Raw genomic sequence first — 24,733 nt, 5'->3', positions numbered from 1 at the left:
TATTAAGCCAAATGAAATTCAGATATATATATATATATATAGAGAGAGAGAGAGAGCTTAGAATAGTTCTTGTCACAGAGTAAGTGCTAAAAAATATTTAGCCAAAACTCCATGTTACAGGTCTTACTGCTATCTTTTAAAAGGCCTACTTATAAGGTTGGCCCTTGACTGACATCAAGGAACTTTGGATTTTGGGATGGTTCCCACCACCCTTAACTGATAAGATTGGATCACTGTGCCTAAACTGTGCAAACAATATGGTTTAAGCTGAAAACCTGCTTTCCTTGTGGGCACCTGGAATCTGTGTACATGCTAGTCAGAGAAGCCTATGTGATCAGCCCCAACCAAAACCCTGGGCACTGAGTCTCTAATGTGCTTCCCTGGTTGGTAACATTGCATCCATGTTGTCACCATTTGCTGAAGGAATTAAGCATGTCCTTTGTGACTCTACTGGGAGAGGACCCTTGGAAGTTTATCTGATTTCCCCCTGGACTTTACCTCATTTGCCTTTTGCCATTTTTTATTTTGTTTTGTAGCCTTGCACTGTAATAAAGCATAGCCACGAGTACAACCATATGCTGCATCCTGTGAGTTCTCCTATCAAATCATCAAACCTGGGGGTGGCCTTGGGGACTGCTTGATACACTCCAACAGAGCTAATCAATTATTTTATACTAGGTACCACAAATACAGTAAGAACTCATTTTAATAAATCTTGAAGTCAAGTTCAAGAAAAGTGATTGATGAAAACAAAATATTGCATTATTTCTTCTTATAAAAATGAATGCAATAAAAAGTTTAGAACCAATATATTCATTGAATTATATCATTATTTCCTGATAATATGCTTTTTATGTCATGTGAAAGTAACTACTTTGCTTATACTTCTAAATGATATTCAAGACAAGAACTATAAATGGTTAGAAATGCTTAGGCATATCCTTCAAATAGCAATAGAAGTTAAAGTGCAACTAAAATGCTAGAATTACTAAGCTTTAGCAATGCATAACTAATTTATATAATCTGCATCTCTTATAAATAAGTTCTTAGTATTTATGAACATTTAATAAATCTAATGTTCTCCTCAATAAATCAATATTTGGAAAAGAGAACTGAGAAAGAAATGTTTGGGAAAAAAAGTATTTAATAATTCGTGTGAGATTCAAATTGATCTGGTTATTCAGACCAATCACCCCACTGAAAAAACGAACAATTCTAGATAAGATGGTAAAACAAAACCACCTTAAAAGCAATGAGGAGTTAAAAAGAGAGAGGGAAACTGTCAGGCCAAATTCTTGGGATGTTGGCCCATGTCATGCACTTAAGTTTCAGTTTGGTGGCCTCTTGAGAGAAAGGGCCAGAAGTCAAGATCCAGGACTTGCCCAAGATGGATCATTTTACAGGATAACTTCCCACATTATGCTGATACCCAAGGAGCTACATGAAAGTTGTCCAGTTGCTGAGCACAGTATTTACAGAAACAAAAATCAAAGAAAAAAATGATTTCCCCTCTCTGAGAGGTTATGGCTATTGACTGACCCCCACATAAATTGGCCTCATACTCTTGGTGTGTACAGAAACTTCAAGCTTTGAATCTGGTTTCACATGATCCTGTACTGATAAATGCCCCAAGGAGCCTGGCTAAAACAAACAAGCCTCTCTGAAAAGGAATCCTTCATCCTACACCCACAGAAATCCCCACAAATTATTTTTCAAGGGCTCCAGAAAGTCAAAAACAAATAGATTTACAACATGGAAACAAACCAACATGAGCAAGAACCAGCAGAAACAAAAGAGACCTGAATAGATTCAAACTATAGTTTCTATGTTAAAAAAAAAAAAAGAGCTTGAAATGTCTTCAAGGAATAGGAAACTATAAAATGTGACATAGAAGAGTTCAATAAATGTTTTGCTATAACCATGTAATACCTAGTACTTCTAATTCCTTTGAAATATTTAAGAGTTTGAAATACCATGGTAGAAATATTAGTTTTTAAGGCAGCAGACAATAATGGCATTTTCAAAAGTAAGAGGTTTCTGATGACTATGTTTATAATTCAAAAGTTATAAAAATTTTTAAGGTAATATTTTATATCAAATATAAAAATATTTTGCCAAATAGAGAAAGAAGGAATATCTTCAATTCATTCTAGGTTAGTATTACTTTGGTATCAACACTAGATAAAGACAAAACAAGAAAACTACAGCTCCATTTTTCTCATGAATATAGATACAGAGATCCCAAGTAATACATTAACAAACTCAATCCAGCTGTGTAAAAAAAAACATAACAGCATGACCAAATTGGGTTTGCACCAAAAATGTAATGATGAATTGATATAAAATATATATATATAAATAAATGTCACTCACTATATATAAATGTCACTCACTACATTAACAGATTGAGGGAAAAGAAAACCTAAATCATCACCTCAATAGATACAGAAAAACCATGTAATAAAATTTAATGCCCATTCTTGATAAAAACTCTTAATAAAGTAGACCAGGTAGAAACTTCTTTAATCTGACAAAGGATTTAACTATCAAACATCTACAGCTATCATCAAACTGTAGTAAAATGTTGAAGTGTTTCCCCCTGAGTTTGGGAACAATACAAAAATATCTGCTATCACAACTAGAAGTCTTAGCCAGTACAGTAAATCAAGAAAAAGAAATTGAAGGCATAAGAGTTGGAAAGGAAGAAACAAAATGATCACTATTTCCCAGTGATATATTATCTTCACAAAAATATCCCTAAAAATCTACAGACAACTTTAGTACAGTTGATAGACATACAATCAATATACAAAAATCAACTACATTTCTAATTAATTGTTTCTATACTAAGCAATTAAAATGACAAAACTTTTAAAAGCCACCATTTATAATAGCAACAAAAACTATAAAATGTGTAGGAACAAATCTAACAAAAGATGAGAAAAACCTGTTTGCATTATAGAGTAATGATTAAAGGCATGAACTCTGTATCCAGGAACCTTGGATTAGAATCCTGCCTCTGCCATTTACTAGCTGTGTGATCTCAGGTGATTCAATTACCTCTCTGTGTTTTTCTATATGGAATACCTCATAATAGGATCTACTCCATATGGTTGTTAAGACTGAATATAAAGTAACAGAATGGGCCCTAGCCCATAGGAAACACTGTAAATGAGAAACATGATGATAATGATAGTGGTGCTGTGATGATGCAGAGAATTATAAAAATTTTCTGAAAGAGGTTTACAGAATACCTAATTAAAAGGAAACTATGCTAAATTCATGGATAGACAGACCATACCATTAAGATATCATTTCCAAAGAAGGTGATTTGTAGATTCAATGCAATGTTAGTTAAATTGTGAACAGAGCTTTTGGTTCTCAACAAGCCAATTCTACAATTTATATGGAAAAGCGAAGGGCTAGAAATAAACCAACACACTGCTGAAGAAGTAAGGAGGGGGACTTACCCTATAGATATAAAGATTTTACGAAGACAGGGTGTTATGGGTATAGGAACACATTAAGTAACCAATGGAACAGAATAGAAAACACAGAGAAGAGGAGAGTAGTAGAGAAAAGAAGGCAGAGTCAATACAAAGTGTTGAAAACACTGGTGGTCAGTAAGGGAAAAAAGCAAAATTGGGTTCCCACACCTGCCATACTCAAAAATCAACTCCAGAAGGAAGAAGGATTTAATTGTGAAGAGCAAAACTTTAAATTTAATGAAGATAATATAGACAATCTCTCTCCAACCTTGGGAAAAGGAAGAATTTATTAATTAAAGACACAGTCACTCCTCTAACTGCAAAAGACATTCATTAATTCAACCAAACTAAATTTTAAACTTTGGACTCAAAAGATGCCTGAAGAAAATTGGGGCAAAACACAAATTGGGAGAAGATTGTAGTTAACTGAATAAAGACTTGTACCCAGAACACATATAAAAAAAATACACTCAAATCAACAGAAATACGGGCAAAAACCATGAACATATACAGTACACAAGAGACCAATAAACATGAAGCGCTATTACAGATATATCATTATTAATCAGAAAAAAACAAATCAAGCCCACAATGAGACATTATACTCCTTTGATTAGAAAAGATTAAGAAGGCTGACAATGCCAAATGTTGGGAAGCATGCTCTCATCAGGCTCTCATACACTGCTGATGGGAGTGTAAATTGACACAAGTGATTTGGCGTTATCTTAAACATTTGCATACTCTACGACCCAGCATTCTATAACTAAGTACATTTCCAAGAGAAACACTTGCACACGGTCATGTAAAAATGTTTGTAGCATTACTACTAGTAAGAGCAAAACCAACCAAAGAAAATTGGGGGACAAAGAAATTAAACAACCATCAACTAGAGAATAGATGAACTGTGGTCAATTCATACAATGGAATATTACTATACACATTTAAGATGAATGAATTATAATCATACACAAAACAGGCAGGAATATTGGAAACGTAGTGTTGAGTGAAAAAAGCAAGTCACAAAAGACTACAAATTTTTGATACTTTTTTTTAATGAAGTTTTAAAATGAGAAAGATTAAACATTAGGCAGATATATGTATGTCTGTATATATATATATACAGACAAGTATATATATGCATACATATGTATGTATGTATTTTTAAAGCAGGGGAATAATAAACATAATTCAGGATAGTGGTTCCTGTGGGAGAAAGACAGAAAGACAGGATGAAGGAGTACATGGGTATATGTGAGTTATTTAATTATTGGGTTGAACACATTAATTTTATTGTTAAAAACAGTAACTTACATAAATAAAATAAAGACAGCCGTGCATGTTAAATTATATTTAAGAAATCAACTGTACACATTTACAAATTTACATCTAGTTAAAAATCTGATTCAAACTATTGTACCATAGTTTTAACTTATGCAAACTGTTAATATGTTATTGGAAGAGTTTACCATAACACTTAACTTATTTATACAACCTGTTGGAAAGACTAGCATGAAAATACTATTCAAAAGTAAGAAAGGAGAACAGTATACTTTATTTCCATAAAGCCATTTTAAGGAAATAGGATAAATAGTTCCTTCAGCAGTAAGAAATAAAAAAAGAGATCATCCACAAAAAGCCAAATATGCTGAAAACTATCAGTCAAGGAAAGCTAGCCATAAAAAATATACCCCAACTTTACAAAAATAGAGAATAAAGCTATGGTTCTAAAATCCATTGCAACAGAATATCAGGATGATATTCTAGGCCCTAGGTCCCCATCCTAATCTATGCCTGCCTAGAGTGTGGCCCTTGGGTGGGTCATTTAAAAGCTTACATGTGTAAAATAAAAGACTGTACAAAGCATTCTTTAAGGCTCTTTATATTGATGAAAGTCTATCACCCTATAAGAAATTATACTTATCAGGATTAGTAAAATCATGTTGCAATTTCCTACATAAGTAGGAACTAGATTGAGGCTAAAAATCATACACATTAAGATTTAATCATTAAGCATTAAGTTCTACAATGTAAAAGAACTTGAAAAGTAATGGAAATCTTATAGAAACATCATTCAAACTGTCTAATATAAAATAGGAAAGAAAAATTAACAATTCTTCAAAGTCAATCGGAGTACCCCAAAAGTCAGAAAATCACAAGGTAGACCCTATTAGCATGCTCAAGTGATACTACCTGCATTCTCTATGTAATTTTGGACTTTGGGCTGTCAATAAGTCCTATACTTTTTCTTTTTTCAAGTTCCCTCTAAAACCTATGGGAAAATATATATCCCAGATATGTATCAAAAGATACCTTTAAAAAAAAGTGAAAAGGCAAGCCACAAATGGGTGAAGATTATCTGCATTTCATGAATAAGAACGGATTAGTACCCGGAATATATAGAGAACCTCTATAAATCAATATGAAAAAAAGACAATACAAGAGTTTTTATGTGGGCCATACATAATATGAATGGGAAATTGAAAAAAACTGGAAACATAAATGGCTAGAAGTTGACACCGAACTTTACTAAGAAGTCATCTCACACCTATCAGACTGGCAAAAACTGAAGAATATGATAAATATTGGTGAGGATGTGGATAAAAAGTAATTCTGATGCACTGACGGTGAAAATGTGACCTAGTGCACCCACTAGGAAGCATGTCCAGTTGCAGATGTGCATAAGCTATGACCCAGCCATTCCACTCCTGTGTGTATGTGCCTTTCAGAATCTCTCCCAATGTAAACAGGTAGACTCTATAAGAATGTTCACCGTAGCACCGCTGGTGATAGCAGATGAGTCCATCAGTAGGAGAATGGATATATAAACTATGGAACACTCACATAATGGAAAATGTGCTGGAAAAACTTTTCCCTGTCTTTATATTTCACACAGAGGGACTTCTTTTGACATAACATTCCCAGCCCCTCTGACTCCTCACTCCTTCTCCTAGAGAAGTGACCTATATAATTGGTGCCCCCCCTACCCTCCTTTTCTTTATAAGGGCCACCTGACTATGTGGAACATACATAGAGCCCTGCTTTCCACACAGCCTATACCTGGAGGGAAAAACCTGCTCAATTCTGGGTACATTTTAGCCAGCCCATCCCTTTGATAGAGTTGTCTCACTAATAAAGCTGATTTTTGTATCTCCAATTTCCCAACACCCATGTGTGCTCTCAATTGGGTCTAGATAGTAAAAGGCAGTACTAGCTATTGTGCCCCCTCAACGCTCAACAGAATACTATACAGCAGTGAAAATAAATGAAAGATACATGAAAATGAAAGATGAGAGATGTATCAAATGTGAACAAATCTTAAAAATATAAGAGAAAAAGCAATTTGCATGTATTTAAGGTTTTAAAATGAGCAAAACAATACTATATGTTGTTTAAGATACATAAATATGCGTGGTTAAAAACGATGCAAGTGACTGATAAAAAAATTCAAGATACTGATTATCTCTGGGGCAGAGGAAGGGAAATGTAATCAGGCAGGAGTACCCAGGGGGCTTCAACCATTTATAATGTTTTAACTCTTCACCAGGAAGAAACATTTATGGATTTTTTTCTGCCTCAAGTATCTTATATAAACAAACATACAAACTTATATACCATATAAACATTTATGAGAGCATAAGAAGCAGAGCTGAAAAAGCTATGAGAGCTGCGTAACGTCACATTCAGGCTTTTCAGCTCTCTTCCAGAACCTCCTGGACCCAAGCCAGTGGGAAGAAGTCCATGCCTGGAGACGGATTCTAAATATGGCCCTGGCTTCTACAGTTTTATTCTAAACAGAAGGAAAATCTATTAAACCACCGAATGAAGGAGAATTAGAAGGAGTTAAGCAAAACAGGCAGCCAAGGAGTGGAATTACTACCACCACATCATGGAAAGGCTTCTTTCTAGAGCTTACTTGGGCCAGAATGAAATCTAAGCTATTTTTTTTTAAATAAAAAAGGCTTTTTATTAATTATCTCTGAAGGAAGATTCAATAACCACTCTTGGTAATGCATTTCAATGTCTTATAAATCACTGGAAAGTTTAATTCGGTGGAAATTTTTACATCAGGATCTTCTGACTATGAAGGGTCTGAAGACACACAGAAAGGAGACAGTCAATTATTTCCTGTCCTAAGTCTACATCAGACACCCTGAATTATAACCACCATAATACAGCAGAATCTATGTTGTTCATTTAGAAGGAGATATTTTTAAAGGATTTTCATACATGTTATCAAATTGTTAAATTTTTTAAACACCTTTTATTCCTCCCAGAAGAGAGATATTCAAATGATATGAACACTTTGGCCTGTTGCATAGGCAGGCCTCAGAATCATTTTTTCGTGTCTTATATCTTCAATGCAGGGGAACAAAGACTATGCTAAGACTATAAACAACTAATATTTAAATTAGATATTTGGTCCTTGATATTATTTTACTATTTATAACATAAGGATAAATAAGATGGACTTTGTATACTGAGAATGCTAAGAAAATGTGCATATCTTGAGGACTTTAAGGTCTTTAAACCATCATCTCCCTTTTACAAGGCACAGAAACACAAATATATAATATTAATACAATATGATATCAGATATACGATACAATGTAATACAATGTAATATAATTCAGTAATACAATAGAATACAATAGAACAAATACAATATACATAGGATAGCATCCATGAATAATGTATCATCTTGCCCCTATTCACCTTTCAAAAATTTCATCTCAGATCTTGCTGCTTCTTGCTCATTGCAATCCAGCCATTGTGGTTTTCTTTTAGAGTCTTGCTCCTGCCCAGTTTATACCCATTTCAGGGCTTTTTTGACTGCATTCCTCTTCCTGAATGGCTCTCATCCCAGAAGGCAAGGAGCTTTTCATCATTTAGGTCTCAGTTCAAATGTCACCCCTCAAAAATGTCTTCCCTAACCTCCCCATCTGTTTTAGTTTGCTAGGCTGCTGAATGAAATATACCATGAAATGGGTTGGCTTTTAACAATGAGAATTTATTAGCTTACGGTTTCATGAGGCCATGAAAATGTCCAAATCAAGGCATCATCAAGACAATGCTTTCTTCCTGAAGACTACTTGCCAGTGATCCTAGACTCCTCTATCACATGGCAGAACACACAGTGACATATGCTGGTCTCTCCCTTCTCTTTCAGGCTTTGTAGTTTTCAGCTTCTTGCTTCTGTGGCTTTCTCTCTCTTTGTCTGAATTTCATTCTGTTATAAATGACTCCAGTAAGAGGATTAAGACCCATCCTGAATGAGGTGGGTCACACCTTAACTGACAGCCTCATCAAAAGATCCTACTTACAGTGGGTCCACACCCACATGAAAGGATTAATTTTAAGGACGTGCTATTCTGGGGTATATACAGTTTCAAACCACTACACACTCTAAAACAATTCCCCCCACCAAGTCATTCTCTATCATGTATCCTGTTTTATTCTCTTTATAGCATTTTACCACCATCTGAAATTTACTCAGTTACTGTCTGCTTTCTTGCAACTACAACATTTTAAATGTGAACTCCATCAGTAAAGGGCCCTTGCTTGCCTTGTTAACTCTTCTATCCCCAGCATTCAGAATGGCACCTGGCAAACAGTAGATGCTCAATAACCATTTGTTGAATGGATTAATGAATATATGCCTGCCCCCATTTAAAATTCCTTTATGTCAAGGCTTCCAAAAATGAACAAATGTGTTCCCTATTTTATAAAATCCAAGATCTTGAATGTTGGGTTTACGTAATGGGGAGAGCAGAAGAATAAAGGAATTCCTATTATGAATATTAGAGAGAGCTGAGGTCACAGAGACCATTTAATTTATGTATTTCAATCACATTGATCTGACCCATTAACAATTAGAAATAAATCCTTTCAGTATTTTATACTAGGTCCTAACTTAATTATATTCTGTTACTAAAGCTATTACATTATTTTCTGTCCAAATTACCTTGCACTTTTCTAGCAGTGATATTTGCTATCTGATATGTCTCAGGTATTCTTGTAGTATGAGAGACAGTAAGAGGTAAAACACAGTCTGAACATATTACTGAGTAAAATGCTTATAAAATGTGATTTCTTCTCTGAGCCAGGAAAAGAAGACACAACACAGGTCAGCCATTAGGAATAAAAAGCCAGATGAACAGTGCCAGCCATGCCTGCATTATATGTGAATCTGCCTCTCATATATCTTTACTACAATTTAAATAACTGAGTTTTTACTTAATACATTCTTAAAGGAGAAAGGTAATCCTTAAAAACAAACTCAAGAATCATTCAAATACAGTTTTACCGGCAATTTCAGAATCTAATTATGGTAAGGTATTTTACCTAAGTTAAACTTAAAACTCCTCATTTTTCAAGCTTACCTGTTATAACAAATAGGTTTTAAAATGATGAACAGCCACAAAACCACAAAAAATACTCCAATTCTTCAACCAAATGATCATTCTTTCTAACATGAAGTTTCATTTTAAAAACGTTTATGCATTTGAAAAAATTATGTACTTCTGGAAACAACAGTCATTCCATGAAATAAATGTTATTGGAATCCAGCTTTCACAAAAGTGAAATATATACTGTCAAGTAGACTGTTTCGCTATTTGGCAAATACAGAGCTTATTTCCATATAATAGGGAGTAGAGAAAGGGAGGGGAAATTCCAGGTGTTTGAAAACCAAGAACACCAGATTCTTTTTAATTTAGACTTGTGAAAATATTAGCATTTTTCCATCAATGCTTGTTTTGGATTATTTTCAGGAAATTATTACTCTGAGACAAAGTAGAACTATAGTATTAGGGCACATAAACAGTCACAATTTGGTGTCTACTTAAAAGATAACTTCTATAGATGTGCAGAACATTAAAATGGATTCGAACATTGGTTAAAGAAGCATCTCAAACCCACACCTACTAAATGTATGTAGTAGGATAAGAATTCAGGGGCTAATAAGATAAAAGGCATGACCTCAGATGGGATCCTTTGTTGATGGTCTCCAGGACCACCCCAAGTTTGGTGATTTTTAAAGGACTCAGAGGACTGAGCATACAGCTATGATTTATTATAGAAAAAAGAATACAAAACAAAATCAGCAAATCGAAAAGTTGTAAAGGGCAAAATTCAGAGGAAACCAGGTACAAGCTTCCAAGGGTCCTCTCCCAGTGGAGTCACACACGAAGCACTTAATTCCTCCAGCAATGAGTTGTGACAACATGTGTGAAGTGTTGCCTACTAAGGAAGCTCATTAGACTCAATGCCCAGAGTTTTTACTGGAGCCGGACATGTAGGCAGCCTCTGCTTGGCGTGTACCCAAATTCCCGAATCTCAAAAGGAAAGCAGGTATTCAGCATAAACCACATTGCTTGTACAAACAGTTTAGGCCCATTGGGTCACTCTTACCATTTAGGGAAAGATTTATATCAGTGCAGGGAACTATTTGCCAGGCAAGTTCCCAGATGCCAGCCAAGGGCCAACCTTGCAAGCAGGCCCTTCTAAGGAGAGCAATCTCAGGCCTGCCATGTTAACTCATTTCTGCAAGGATCCCCACCAGGAGACTGAAATTTAGGATAGCTTGTTTGCATTGTAAACAATTACTCCAAGCACAGATTTTGAATCTTCAGGATACTCTGTACAGGAAATAATAAATAGTTACCATTTATTGAATACCCAACACCGAGCTGGGCCCTTCAGAAAGACATCATCTCATTTCACCCTCACAACAACTATGCAAGGTTTGTATTGTTATCCCTACTCTTCAGATGTAGAATTAGAAGTCAAAAGAGATTCACTTGCCTTTAAAAAATAAGCAGAGCTTACAAAATACCTAGATTTTTAATTGCAATTGTACTAGTTATATATTGCTGCATAACAAACCACCTTACCAGAGTATTTGCTCATTGTTTCGTAAGTCTGCAATATGGGTTAGGTTTAGCTTAGTGGTTCTTTGGGTGGTCTCAACTACAGTCTCTCATACAGCCGCCATCACCTAGGGGATTGACTGGGGTGAGGTGGGTGGCCTCATTCACAAGTTTGGTGGTTGGTGCTGGCCATCAGCTGGGCCTCTCCCTTGTCAGAGTCTCTCATCTTCCAGCAGCCTAGCCCTGAGTTCTTTATATGTTTATAACAATGCTCCAGTAGGGCAAGAGTTGAAAGCCTCTTGAGGATTAGCCCAGGAGGTTGCACACCACTTTTGCTACATTCTCTGGTCAAAGTAAGTCACGATGCCCACTCATAATCTGGGAATGGAGAAAAACCTCAACCTCTGAATGGAAAGAGTGGCCAAGTCACTTTGCAAAGGGGTGCATATGCAGAGATTGGGGAGGAGTTGTGGCCATCCTTGCAATAGTCTATCAAAGCAATATTTGAACACATTTATGTGGTCCTTTTTTAGTGAAATGGGTCTCTGAATAACGATGTTTGGGGGATTAATGGGAGAGTACTTAATTCAGTAAATTCAATATGTGTGCCCCTTCTTTTAATTAGGAGAGGGATGACCTATAAAGTTACCATACAAATTTCTATCCTCACACGCGCACAGGGTGTGGGGGGAGGCTTGCACTTTCCAGGTAACGTGCCAGATGCAGTGAGAGATCTAGTCCCTGCCCCCAAGCACCACTGAGAGACAGATGACATACATGAAGAGTTACACAGCAATACTAGGCAGGTGGCATGTGCTTAGCACAAAATGAGAGATACAGAAAGTGCTTTCACAAGTGCTGAGAAGAGGGAATAATATGGAGGAATAGACTGATCAGAACGCATGCTAGAGGAGGGGAATCTGCCTGACTCATTGTAGAAAGGACTGTCATGAGCAAAGATGCCAGCAGTTACAGGAGAAAGAACCTAAGAAAATAGGAGGCAGAGGGAAGCCAGCCTTTAATACCAAATTACGGAGTTTGGCCTTCAATCTGGACATTTAGGCATGAGGCCTAGGTGCCCAAACTTAGGTGATGTGAAGGGGAGTGACAGCAGAAAGATACTGAACAAACAAAGGGACTGGACGACTGAGTGGATTTAGAGTAAAGACGGAAAACGGAAAAATCAATGATGACTACAAGAATAAGTCAGAAAATCATGCTATCACTGACAGATACAGAAATTTTAGAAGAGATAACTTGTGGACAAAGATAATGTGTTTCACTTTAAATATGATGCGTGATGGTGACAGCAGGCAACTAGAAACATTTTCAGCTACTTATTAGCTGTGACTTTGGGAAAGTTATTTAACCTCTGTAAGCTCAGTTTTCTTATCTGTAAAATAGGACTTCAATACTGCACCCCTCAAAGGATTACTGGGAAGATTAAATGAAATAATGACAATGCTTGGCACTCATTAAAGCACTCAAAAATGACAGGTATTGCCATCATCATCATCCAGTTCATCATTCGACAAATAGCCCAACAGCTCTTTCTTGTCACATGGACTCATGACTACCTGATACACCTCTTATCAAGCTTTCTTTTCTTTTCTTTTTTTCTTAGTATAACTGAGATAATTTAAAACATTTATTCTATTGGGAGTCCTTGTAAATTTTCTACAGCATTTCTGCCTGGGCAATTTATAACCTGAAGAAGACTACAATTTATGATAAATTCATCACTGCAACCCATTATAATGAGTATGTCAGCTGACCCATCTGGATTAGATGTGAACATTGATGGCTATGATTTTTCCTAAGAAGCATAACCCAGTTTAAATGGTGCTTTTTTACACTGAAAAAGTTGAAAGAAAATTGTACATGATTTAATAATAATTTGCAACAGGTTAAGGATCCCTTTGAGATTAAAGGTTTTTGTTTTGCTTTGGGTATAAGAAAATAAGATTAAAAAGTATAAGATTATACAGTTATATTGTAGCCATGAAGGGGACATTAGTAACAAGGAAACGGGGGAAGGGGAGGTAAATCCCATGCTAGTTAAGAGAATTTTGTGATTATTAATACTAGGGATATTATTATTATTATTAATAAACAGTGAGATATAAGTATTTACAACACACACATAGTAGGTGTTTTATAAATATTAGTTGAATGATCTTGAATGAAATTAATGAAACCAAATTATGTTCTTTTTGTGTTCCTCATTATTCTTGCCATTGGGTCACTGCACTATTAATTATAACTTTCTTTAAAGAGTAAACAAACAAAAGGAATGGAAACAGAGAATTGAAGCATTTTTAAAGGGGATGGTTCTACAGATGAGGAAATGGAAGTCCAGGCAGGTTAGCAGACTTGCCTAAGTTAGTTCCTCCCTAATACGGGCTCCAAATCTGGGACAACTGACCAACAGCTCCGTGCGCATATCCCACTACTCCATGATGGAGAAGAAAGAGTTACAGAGAAACTCAAGCAAGTCAATTTTGCGATTTGTTTGAAGAGCTAACAAAAGGTTGAGATGAGTAGATGGATTTTGAGAAACATGGACTTCAGTTATTTAAGTCATAAATGTTTCCCATTAAACTTTTTGTAGCAGTTCAAAATACGGATTTTTTTTTCTTTTGCCATTAACACAGTCACATTTTACAATATTGCAGTATGAGGTTTTTGATATTTTTATCAAAAGATTTTATGGCTACATTGTCAGAAATCAGGGGATGTTTATAAAAGGACATACAATTCAGCTAAAGTGTTTTTATATATCCACAACCTTAGGCTCATGAAAAGAGTTATAGTGATGGATTACATAGCTCTATTTTTGACTGTGAAAATTTATATGCTGTCCAGATCTTTATTCTATTGAAATTGAACTGGAAAAGGCCCTTGAATAAAATGATTCCTTCAAAATCCGTAGACTATAATGGCTGCGATTGATAAGGAGATTCAAAATCCCTGTTCTAGGGTATACACGAGGAGAGACATGAAAGGGAAAGCCAAAGACCTTTCCTTGCGTAATGGCTGTACCCATTTGCGCTTCCAGGCTGAAGTCAAGCAGTCTTGGTCAAAGCCGATTCTTTCAGTTACTTCTCCGGATGTGGGCTCGGCCAAGTCACTTAGCCACACTGTGCCTCAGTTTCCTCATCTGTAAAATGGGGGTAATGATAGTAGCTACCCTATAGGGATGTTGTGAGGATCACATGAGTTACTACAGGGCTTGGCACACAGTAAGCACCCAATTTGTGTCAGCTATTTTTATTACTCCCGCACACCTGCTTACTTGCTTTTCCAGCGTCATCTGGTACTCTTCTCTTCATCCACTCTTTGTCCATGCTGTTCTCTCTCCCTGGATGCCTTTCCTTCCAGTGGTTCTTCAAATCCTAACTCAGTTCCTAAGTTTCTGATTCTCCAGGCTGGAATTAAATCCTCCTGTCTTTGTTCTTCCATGGTGGGTACCATTTTCTACCTGACCTTATGGTCCCCCCATGAAAGAACATCTTGTCTGATTTGTCCTTCAGGGCCTTCTCAATGCCTTGCACATGGCGCTCACTCAATAAATATTTGTGGAATTAATCAATACATAGAGAGTGTGGTCTTCTATTGCCTTTCTCAACTAGTAGCTATTGTTACCACTATTGTTAGAGAGGAAAAGGCTGGTCCTAGAAAGCCCAAACTCAAATTGAGGCAAATATCATGAAAGTCTTGGGAAGAAAGCACACTTTAAAAACCACAAAACTAAATTTAATTTCATGAAAACTCAGGAAATTTCTGGAACAAAATCAACACAGAATAAAATCTCAGATTTGAAATTAAACAAGTTGTTCAGTGAATAATAAGTGACCATACAATGAGTGGCACTGTATTAGACTCCAGCTGTGCAGGGAATGGCAGAACTGTCATCTCTCAATTACCCACAGTGAAGAGGACAAGTGGATCTTTCAAGATTAATACCCATTTGGCTGTGGTTAACTATCCCTAAAGTCAAAAGTCTTTTACATTCTTCTCCCACCCTCTCTAGGACAAATCTAGACACTTCAATAATAACATTAATAAAAAGTGAGTGCTTACTATGGGCCAGGCATAGTGCTTTTACATGTATTAACTCATTTAATCCTCAAAATAACCCTATGATGTAGGTTTTCTTAAGATCTTCAGTTTATAGATGAGGAAACTAAGGAACACAGAAGTTAAGTAACTTTCCCAAAATCTACTAGCTAGTTCAACCTATTTTATCTCATTCTATCTTTCCAAATTTATTGTCCTATATAGGGGGGCAGTGGAGATCAGCTTGTAAAGTATCCGGATACTCAATTACCACTGGGAAAAAGAAGGCCAGGAAAATCCTCTCGGGTACAGGTCTGACCTGACCATGTGAACTGTAATGAATTTCAGGAGTCAAAGGACCTTATTGAACTAGATTCAAGCTGTCTGCTAAATCCAAGGAGATCCAAGCTGGTACACACAGCAATAAACTCTCTGAGCAGTGGTAACACTGGGGATCCAGTGGATGTTTCAGATGACACATCCAGTCTAGAGCAATAACCTGCCAGGAGCGTGGCTGGGAGTGGGCACAAAGTCCTGGCCTTCAGACAGGAAGCTAGAAAAGAAGAACTAGAGTTTGGGACAGGCATTAGTACTAATCAGGAAAATGCAGGAAGCTGGGCATGCTGAGTTGGACAAATACTGTGGACTAGAGAAGACTGAGTTTGGAAGGTGGTCCATGTGGTCAATTCAGTAGAGGCTACTCTTCCCACTTTTTAATCCATTCTCCATAGGAAAGATGATGTAAAACAAAATCTGATCATGCCACTTCCCTACTTGAAACATTTTAGTGGCTTCCTAATGCCCTCAGAATAAAGTTCAAACTTCATCACAAATCTTACAAGGCCCTTCATGATCTGCCCCTTGCCTCCTTCTCCAGCCTCATTTCTGCATCCATCCTCTGGCCCCACCAACCCAAACAAACAGAAGCAAGTCTACATGAGAGCAGACTAGCTATATGAACTGCTGTCAGTTATATAAAGGCACCATGCTTTTCCTGTAGTCCTCTGCAGATGCACTCTACACTCTTTCTCTCTGCCTGGCTAAGTCCATCCATCAGCTCTCACTCCCTCTGAAGCCTGCCTTGGGGTCCCCTCCCCAGCCTGTGTTAACTGTCCTTCTGGTATATTCCTACAGAACTTTGTACTCAACTTTCAGGATTGATCTCCCCTGAATTCTAATAACACATCTCCCCAACTATACGGTAAGCTCCTAAAGGGCAGGGCAGCATCTATCTTGTTAACTTTTGTATATTCCCAGTTATTGCAATGCAATAGATGCTAACAAATATTTGTTTTTGGCTCAAAGAGAGATGTAAGCTTGAGGACAGAAAACACAGGGCAGATGTGCTTCCTACAGTGACTAGTGGCAAAGAAAAGACAAGTATGTGTGTTGGCCACACTAAAAAGACTGCAAATACAACCAGGCTCCCAGAAGGATTTGGAAACATTACCAAACGTCTCAAGAGGGTCTAAGTTTCAGTGATTGGTTTGAAAGCTATACACAGGGTGTTCAATATAGGCACAAAAACCTGGGTGTCTATAGAGCGTCCATGTCACTGAAGAGTGTTGCGAGCATCACTTGGAAGACATAAAAGTCTGACTCATTTTTATCTTGGGAGGGAGAAGCAGGAATGGAGGGAGAAGAAAGGTATTCAGAAAAGTTAAACTACTTCTATCTCTTACAACTGATATAAGCCTACCAGTTGGAGGACAGGTCAAAAACAAAGGGCTAAATAAAGAGAACCTAGGGCACTGTGGTATATTAGACTGTGGCAAAGGGGAAACTATAAAGGCTATTTGTTCTAATCATTAACAAAGGTGTGCCTGGTGTAGACGCTATGGATCAGGCTTGGGGGAAAAAATACAAATTAATCAAAGACTATTCATTTTGTGATAGCTTCAAGCAAACAACTTTGAGCCATATTATGAACCAAGCTAGTAAAATATATAGAAATGAAGTCCAAGGAATTTAAACATGAAAATTTGGCAAAATACAAGACTAACCCAACAAAAGCTAAATCAAATAAACAGGCGTTGCAGTGTGCCCTGGAGGACTGCCAAGACGAGTGAATTTCAACAAAGAACAGCTCTGCCACCAGTTCGGAAAACTTCAATTCCAGAAATGCTGAAGGAACACTGCAGCCACTCCTTAGTGATATGGCCGAGTATGGGGGTGTGAGAGGCAGCAGATCAGACAATATTTCAGTTTCTGTAGACAAACACTGTAAGCTTCCCAAGACATGATCAGGCAGCCTACTCGCTCCCAACGTGCCGCATACCCAGTGCACTGTAAGAAAGGAGTCTGGGCCCTAGGTGAGAGATTTGCGTCACGGAGGAAAGCAGCCTTCTCTTCCCTATTTGCATATAAAAAGACCATAGTATATATCTCTGTTATCATACTAGGATCCAAAATGTTGAGGTGAGACAAACCTATGTAGACCAAGTAAAACAAAGCATTGGCAATCATCTTGTGAACTTTGACACTTGGAACTAGAACCGTGCAGCTTTGGGGCTAGAATCACTGGCGAGCAACTGAGCCTTGCTCCCCCAGCCTGGGAGCCCAGCTCCCCACTCAGTTCTGGCCCGTTGTGGTCACCATAATAGGAGGAAAACTGGAGGAGTCACTGCCTCCACGGTCCCCACCAGCTGAGCATCCTCTTGTGCCCGGCACAGAGCTCAGCACTTTGCATTAATTATCCCCTTTAAGCCTCTCAACAGCCCATTATTTTCCTAATTTCATAGCTGTTCATTCTACAGATGAAGAAACTGAGGCAGGTAAAGAGTGTTATCAAAGGTCTCTCAGCTAATAAGCAATGGAGAGGGGATTCAGACCAGAGTTACCCCAGAACACGCTCCCTTAACTCCTAGAGTTGGCCAGAGTCCACTAGAAGTGTGCGGCAGGTAATCAGCAAGCATTTATTAATTGTTGGTAGGGTATATACTATTAACAGTGCTAAGTAAAACCTGGGTAAAATGGCTTCTTCTAAAAAAAAAAATGAGGAAGAACTAGAATTTCTTTTACATGTACTATAAAAAATCTTTAACTGTATTAGCCTTTTAAAAAATGGGGGAGGGGGGGAACCTACTCTTTAATATCTACCATATCTACCAGCAAATATTTAGGTTGTTTAAACCATTAAAAAGACTAACAAAATAAAATAAAATATAGGAGTTGATAACATAAGTTCAGGGGCTTTCTTTGGTTGACATGGCCCAAAATGCAGACTTCCTGAGCTCCAAACACTGGGAGATCTGAGAATCTGAAGTTCCTTAAGTTTTCCTTGACTAGCATTGCTTTTTTCCTCAAATTTCTACATTGCTTGCTTTACTGAAATTTCTGTACATTAATATGTGCTTCTTTTACATGACCTATTTTTCCAATGGGACCGAGGGGGAAATTTACAAATGCATATTTAAAGCCACAAGAATATTTAAATTCTCCCTATTTTTTTCATACATTTTTAGTACTTTGTATTGAGATGAAAGATAAAAACTTGTGTGCAGGATTAATTGTAATGATGAAAGAATGCAAGGCAGTTGCTTAAGAAACGAGAACAACAAAGGAATAAACTACTGCAGGCATCGCCAGGACTGGAATGACACTGCTCTGTGTACTTGATTTCCATGGCAACTAGCAATGGGAAGATGAATGTTTTATAGTCACTCCGCTCTGCTGTACATGTCTATAAATCAAACTTGCATAAAGAGCACAAGATTTCTGCTGTGGGCTGTACTCAAAGCCGGTTTATTTTCCTGTTACTGTATAATTATGGAAAAGAAGCACAAAACAATGAGGTCATTTTTAGTGAGGAACAAACTCAGAAATTACTAATACACCTGCGGCATATGAGGCCATTCATCTAACAAGAGGCAAGAAGCAGGCAGTGCAGACAGTGAATGAAAACCCTGCCCATCTCTGTGGTGTACAAACACAGGCAGTCGTGGGCTTTGGCTGATGACTGCACGCCAAGTTATGTGTTGTGCCTTGCTTGCCTTTGGTTCTGCTCTGAACTGTACACAGAGGCACTTTAATTAAGTGCCTCAGCTACAAAGTTTTCATTCTGATAAATGGGCAGAAATAATGCTACATATTTAGGATGGAAGATTATCGAGGCTGAAGAAATACACACTTGTTTTTATTGACACTGAAAATGTCTTGATACATAGACATTGGAATGGAAAGATAATACACTGGCACTGAATTGGGAGTTGGGAGACCTGAGTTTTGATCCAGGTCTATTTATCCCTGGATAAGCCACATAAGTTTGTTGAGTCTCCATTTTCTTAGCGATAAAATAAGAGCTGGAGTATTTGATTTCTAAAGTCTCTGTCATCCTCCAGTTCCATGATTCTGTAATCTATAAATCTCAAAGCTCTCAATATATGATTTGGATCTAACCAAAGATGTTAGTTATGCTATTCCTGAAAAAAAATAAATACCTTACACAGTTGTATTTTTAAATTCTATCCTGGCAAAAGCACCTAATTAATGGTGTTTTATGATTCTACTATCACCCTGAAGCCTTCTTCCAATGTGTTTCCACCTTCCAAACACAGAAGATGCTATGGAAAGCTAAATGAGACTATCAGAGTTAAAAATAAATAAATAAATAAAATAAAAATAAGACTATCTCATAGCTGATTTTTATAAAATTGTAAGGAATATTTAAATTTACTCTCCCTAACCATTACATAGGTAAGAGATGTCTATCAACAGTACAATTCCTGCCGAGCAGAAAGCAACCGCGATTCTCAGACAGGCTGAGGCTCTCCTGGAGCTCATCTTTGCATGCCCAGGACCTAAATAAATGGATGGATGGACAAACTCACATCTTTGCTACAACTTTCAGCAACACTTAATTCCCTTCTTAATTCCCTTCCCCAAGCTTAAATGTTTGGGCAAATTCAGACCAACACATAAGCATCTCCAGGATAGCAGGCAAGTATCTGAAAACCAGATAGAGCTAGGTGGGTAATTCTTTTCTGAGTCTTCACAAAATCCTTGTGGAACTTCAGCACCTACAAACATCTTTACATTTGTGGAGTCTGAGGCATTACCATGAGAGAAAGGAGGGAGGGTGAGAGTGGGGGCTCAAAATTAGCTGAGTCACAGGTTCTGCCTCAAACAGGGAAAGTGCAGGGTAGACAATACCTAAGAAGCACCTACTATCTCATTTAATGCTCACACCAACCCTGGGGCAAAATGCTATTATCCTCATGTTACAGTCAGGGAAACTGAGCCAAAAACAGTGTATATAAATGTCTAAAGAGCAGTTATGAAATATGGAAAGAAATTCAAAACCTTGTCTCCCTGACTCCAAAGCTCTTGCTCTTTTCACTGCATCTCAAGACACATTCAAGCAACAGACTATAGCTCTGTTAGGACTTTTTCAGGGCTAAAAAACAAAGGCTTAAAAAGGGTTTAATGAACAAACAAGCCTAGCCTCTAAAAAGCAATGTCTCTCCTGTCACAAGAATACATTAATAGTAAAAGAAAAATTAAAATCAAATCAATATTTTTAAAATCTAAACTCAGCACATAATTATAACCAAGACTATCACTCTACTTCTCCAGCATACATTATTTCCCACACATCCATTCCCCAGGCAAGTAGGCTAAACACTATTTCTAGGATGGAGTCAGATGTTACAGAATCATATAATTTCCAATACGTGGATATTAAGTGAGCTGACGACATCTTTATAGTCTACTGGAAATATAATCTGTTGGCCATCAAAGAAATTTGGTTTGTTTCATAAGCTTAGAAAGCGTAATGATTTGGACACATTTTTTTGGTGCTAATTTTTCAAAAACTAACAAAATAGTATTTATTAATAAAGGCTCCAGGTTAACCTCCTCCCTCCAATTAGTTTCTTATCAGTGTTTTTAGCACCACCAACTGGTTAAAGGGATCTATTACAAATTTACTTGGCTTTCAATCTGCTTTGTTCATTAAGAGAGGATCATACATTTATTTCATATTTAATTCAGTATAAAGTAAATTATTTCAGTCACTAAATAAGATTTGAAATGCCTTGCCTTGTCAGTCAAGGCACATAAGAAGAAGGTATATTTTGGTTACTGAAAGTCCTAAGAGACTACCCACTAAAGCTAATTTGATTTATTCTACCAAAAGCTCACATTAAAAAAGCAAAGACTTAGTACAACGAAAATTAGGAAACTAAAAGAGAACAAAGTAAATGCCATTGGATGCTACACCAGACTGCAGTTTATTGGCAGACATTAATTTAATTGGAAAAAAAAACAACTGAAGAGGTAATTTCACCTCCTCAGAATTTTTGGAACTTTTTCCATGAAGATTTCTGTCTCAAAGATGATGCTGCCACCTGACACATGACTGTATACTGCCATTCATCTGTCTTCCTTTCTGTTTCCTTGAACCACACACAGCAATGGACATTGGTATAAAGACAGTACAACTGGGCCCTTAGGGTCAAAAACTGATCTCAGTACAATGAATCAACCTGTGAAAATAAGTATCCCTGAAGACCTAAGTCCAATTTTCCCACCCAAACACTCAGCCACTTGTTATCATAACAAATTTGTAACCTGCAGAATGAGTGGCACCAACACTAGGACAAATTTGCTCATTGCAGAAACTTCATCAGTAGCTAATGAACAAGAGAGAGAGAGAAGGTTCCATCAAATTAGTTGACTTTGACTCTCATGACAGGGTTTTGTTAAAAGCTTTCTGATAGAGAGGTTTAAGCTACTACAATAATTTTGTGATAAAGGCAGTTTAAATCTCTACACAAATGTGTAGTCAGTTTCATATTTTTAAAGGCTCCAAGTTCGAAATTTTCAATTAAGTGCCCAGTAAATGATACTCCCTTTATCCAGTGTATGGGCAGATGAGTAATAAAATAAAGACAAAAAATACATATAAATAATTAGGGGGGATAAGGGTATAGGACATTTTGGGTGTTCTTTTTTTTTTTCTTTATTTTGGAGTAATGAAAATGTTCTAAAATTGATTGTGGCAATGAATGCACAACTATATGATGATACTGCGAGCCACTGATTGCATTCTTCAGATGGATTATATGGTGTTGAATATATCTCAATAAAATTGCATTAAAAAAAAAAAGAATGGAAAAAAAAAGAGCCCAACAAAGAAAATGATTTATAACCAGCTCAGATTAAAACTTAATGACCAGCATTTGCTCCACACAATTTAATGTATAATATGAATGTGCAAACTCTGATCAAATTAATTTTATTCCTTTTCTCATTTATTTACTTATTCATTTACTCATCCCTTCATACGTTCGTTGAATACTCTTCTCTCTGGCAAACACTGCTTCATTCTTACAAGAAACAGGAGTGAGACTCTTCCACACCCCCTTCCTCTCCTTGGATGAGGGTCTTGTGCATGCCAAATGCAAAGACGATTTCTGTTTGAAATCACAAAGGAATTATGAGAACAGTAAGAAAAGCATTTAGCAACTTGTATTTATTTATTCTTCTGTGCCTAAATATGTTGTTTTGGTTTGGTAAAGCTGCCGGAATGCAATATACCAGAAAAGGATTTGCTATTAACAATGTGGATTTATTAGCTTATAAATTTACAGTTCTAAGGCTGTGAAAATGTCCCAATTAAGGCATCAACAGGACAATACCTCCTCTGAAGACAGGTTATCAGAGAGCTTGGGCTCCTCTGTCAGATAGCAAGGCGCATGGTGACGTCTGCTGGTTCTTCTCTCCCAGGTTCATTACTTCAGCTTCTGGCTTCTCTGTGGCTTTTCCTTTAAACTTCTCTGGGTGTTTCTCTCTGTTTTCTGTGTGTCCTTTATCCTCTTATAAAGGACTCCAGTAAGAGGATTAAGAACCACCTTACTAATCAAAAGGAATATGTCTACCCCCACAGGAATGGATTAAAAAAACATGATCCTTTCTGGGGTACATACAGCCTCCGAACTAACACATTATGTTCTTTAATGTGATTCTTGAATGATACTTTAAGCTAAGTGTGTTTAGACATTCTATTTTAACTATAAGTTCAGTCTACTCTACTCTAACATTATTAGGCAGTGGAATTCCTAAATCAAAGAATGAAATTTTAAGGTGTGAAGAAAACACTTAACCATTGGCAAGTACCAGCGACATGGTTATTATCAAATAGAAATCTTTTATCATTGTCAGTTTCTTACGACTTTTTTTCTTTTACCAAAAGATAAAATAATTGAGAATTAAGTCCAGTTTGGTTCGAATTTAGCCATAAATGAGTTTGGGCTTTATGTGTAAAATGGGTATGAATGACAGTTAAAGTATAGGATCTCTGTAAGGATTCAGTAAGGCAATACATAGTACGTGGTCATGAATGGTAACCTTTGGCACAGACAGTAGAGCATATCGTGTCATGAGAGCTGGGGGAGGAGTTAGCAGGAAGACTGCGTCCCCAGGCAAGAGTGCTGAACACTGTAAGAAGCTGACAAGAACAAAACTGGAGAAAAAGACAAGGGGACAACCTGAGAAACTGATGTGGGGAGAACAGCTAGGGGTTTGAGTATATCTGTAACAGGGATGGAAGTGACAAACAGGAGAGGAAATGGCTAGTGGAGAAAGGTCTTAGATCAGAAGAAGGGGAGGGCTTGAGAACACAGACAAAGGAGAGCAATCAGAAAAAAAAGAAGAGACTCCTTTTCCTTATAGATAAAAATGAAGGCAAATAGAGAACTGCATAGGTGAAAAGGGACAGTGAAGGTAACTCCGGCAGAGGCCAGGCTTCTCTCGATGACGAGTAAGAAGGCAAGGTCACCTGCAATGCACAGCTGAGGGAAAGGTTTGGAGCAACCCTTAACAGAGAACAAATCATTACAGAGAGAGCAAAAAGATACCATCTCCTGTGACAACTCTAATGAATTGGCTTGGGGTGTTTGTGATACCACAATGAATTATGAAGCCAACTCTGGGCTCAGCAGAAAAGAGTGCAGGACAGAGTATAGGAGGTGATAGTGATGGCATACATTTGCCATCCCTGTAATAGGGAATTGAAGAAAGATGTTAGAATTCTCCTGCACAGCAGTAAGGGTCTTACATGACTTAAGAGTATTGTAGACCTCAGAATGAAAAGGAAACATTTGGGAATTAAACAGGAACAGGGCTGGGGAACTGAGCACAGAAGATGGATTTGGGTAGTCCAAACACTTTGTTCGAGCAGCACAACAGTTTGTCTGAACTGTGTGGTCCTGATTTGGGAGAAGCACTCGGAGGATGAACACAGGCTGCAGAGGCTATAAGCAACAGGAGGCAGGAAGGTGGATAGCACAGTCCCGCGTCCTCTCAGCATAACACTTG

At 37.2% G+C, this 24,733-nt stretch overlaps 1 protein-coding gene across 4 annotated transcripts in view; it reads right to left on the bottom strand.

The window, feature by feature from the left end:
• Positions 1 to 24,733, bottom strand: part of EFCAB11 (EF-hand calcium binding domain 11) — a 181,674-nt gene that overhangs the window by 121,470 nt on the left and 35,471 nt on the right. For 2 of the 4 annotated variants that reach the window (XM_037832087.1, XM_037832089.1), the window contains one exon: positions 22,663 to 22,830. The exons of the other annotated variants lie outside the window; for them this stretch is intronic. In XM_037832087.1, coding sequence (XP_037688015.1) covers positions 22,689 to 22,830 — 142 coding nt within the window. In that variant the 3' untranslated portion in view covers positions 22,663 to 22,688. Of the gene's footprint in view, positions 1 to 22,662; positions 22,831 to 24,733 lie in introns of those variants that run through there. 4 annotated transcript variants of the gene reach the window in all.

Source organism: Choloepus didactylus, chromosome 4, assembly GCF_015220235.1.
Source record: "Choloepus didactylus isolate mChoDid1 chromosome 4, mChoDid1.pri, whole genome shotgun sequence".
Taxonomy (NCBI): Eukaryota; Metazoa; Chordata; class Mammalia; order Pilosa; family Megalonychidae; genus Choloepus; species Choloepus didactylus.
Note: the sequence above shows the minus strand (reverse complement) of the source record. Positions and strands in the feature narration are given on the sequence as shown.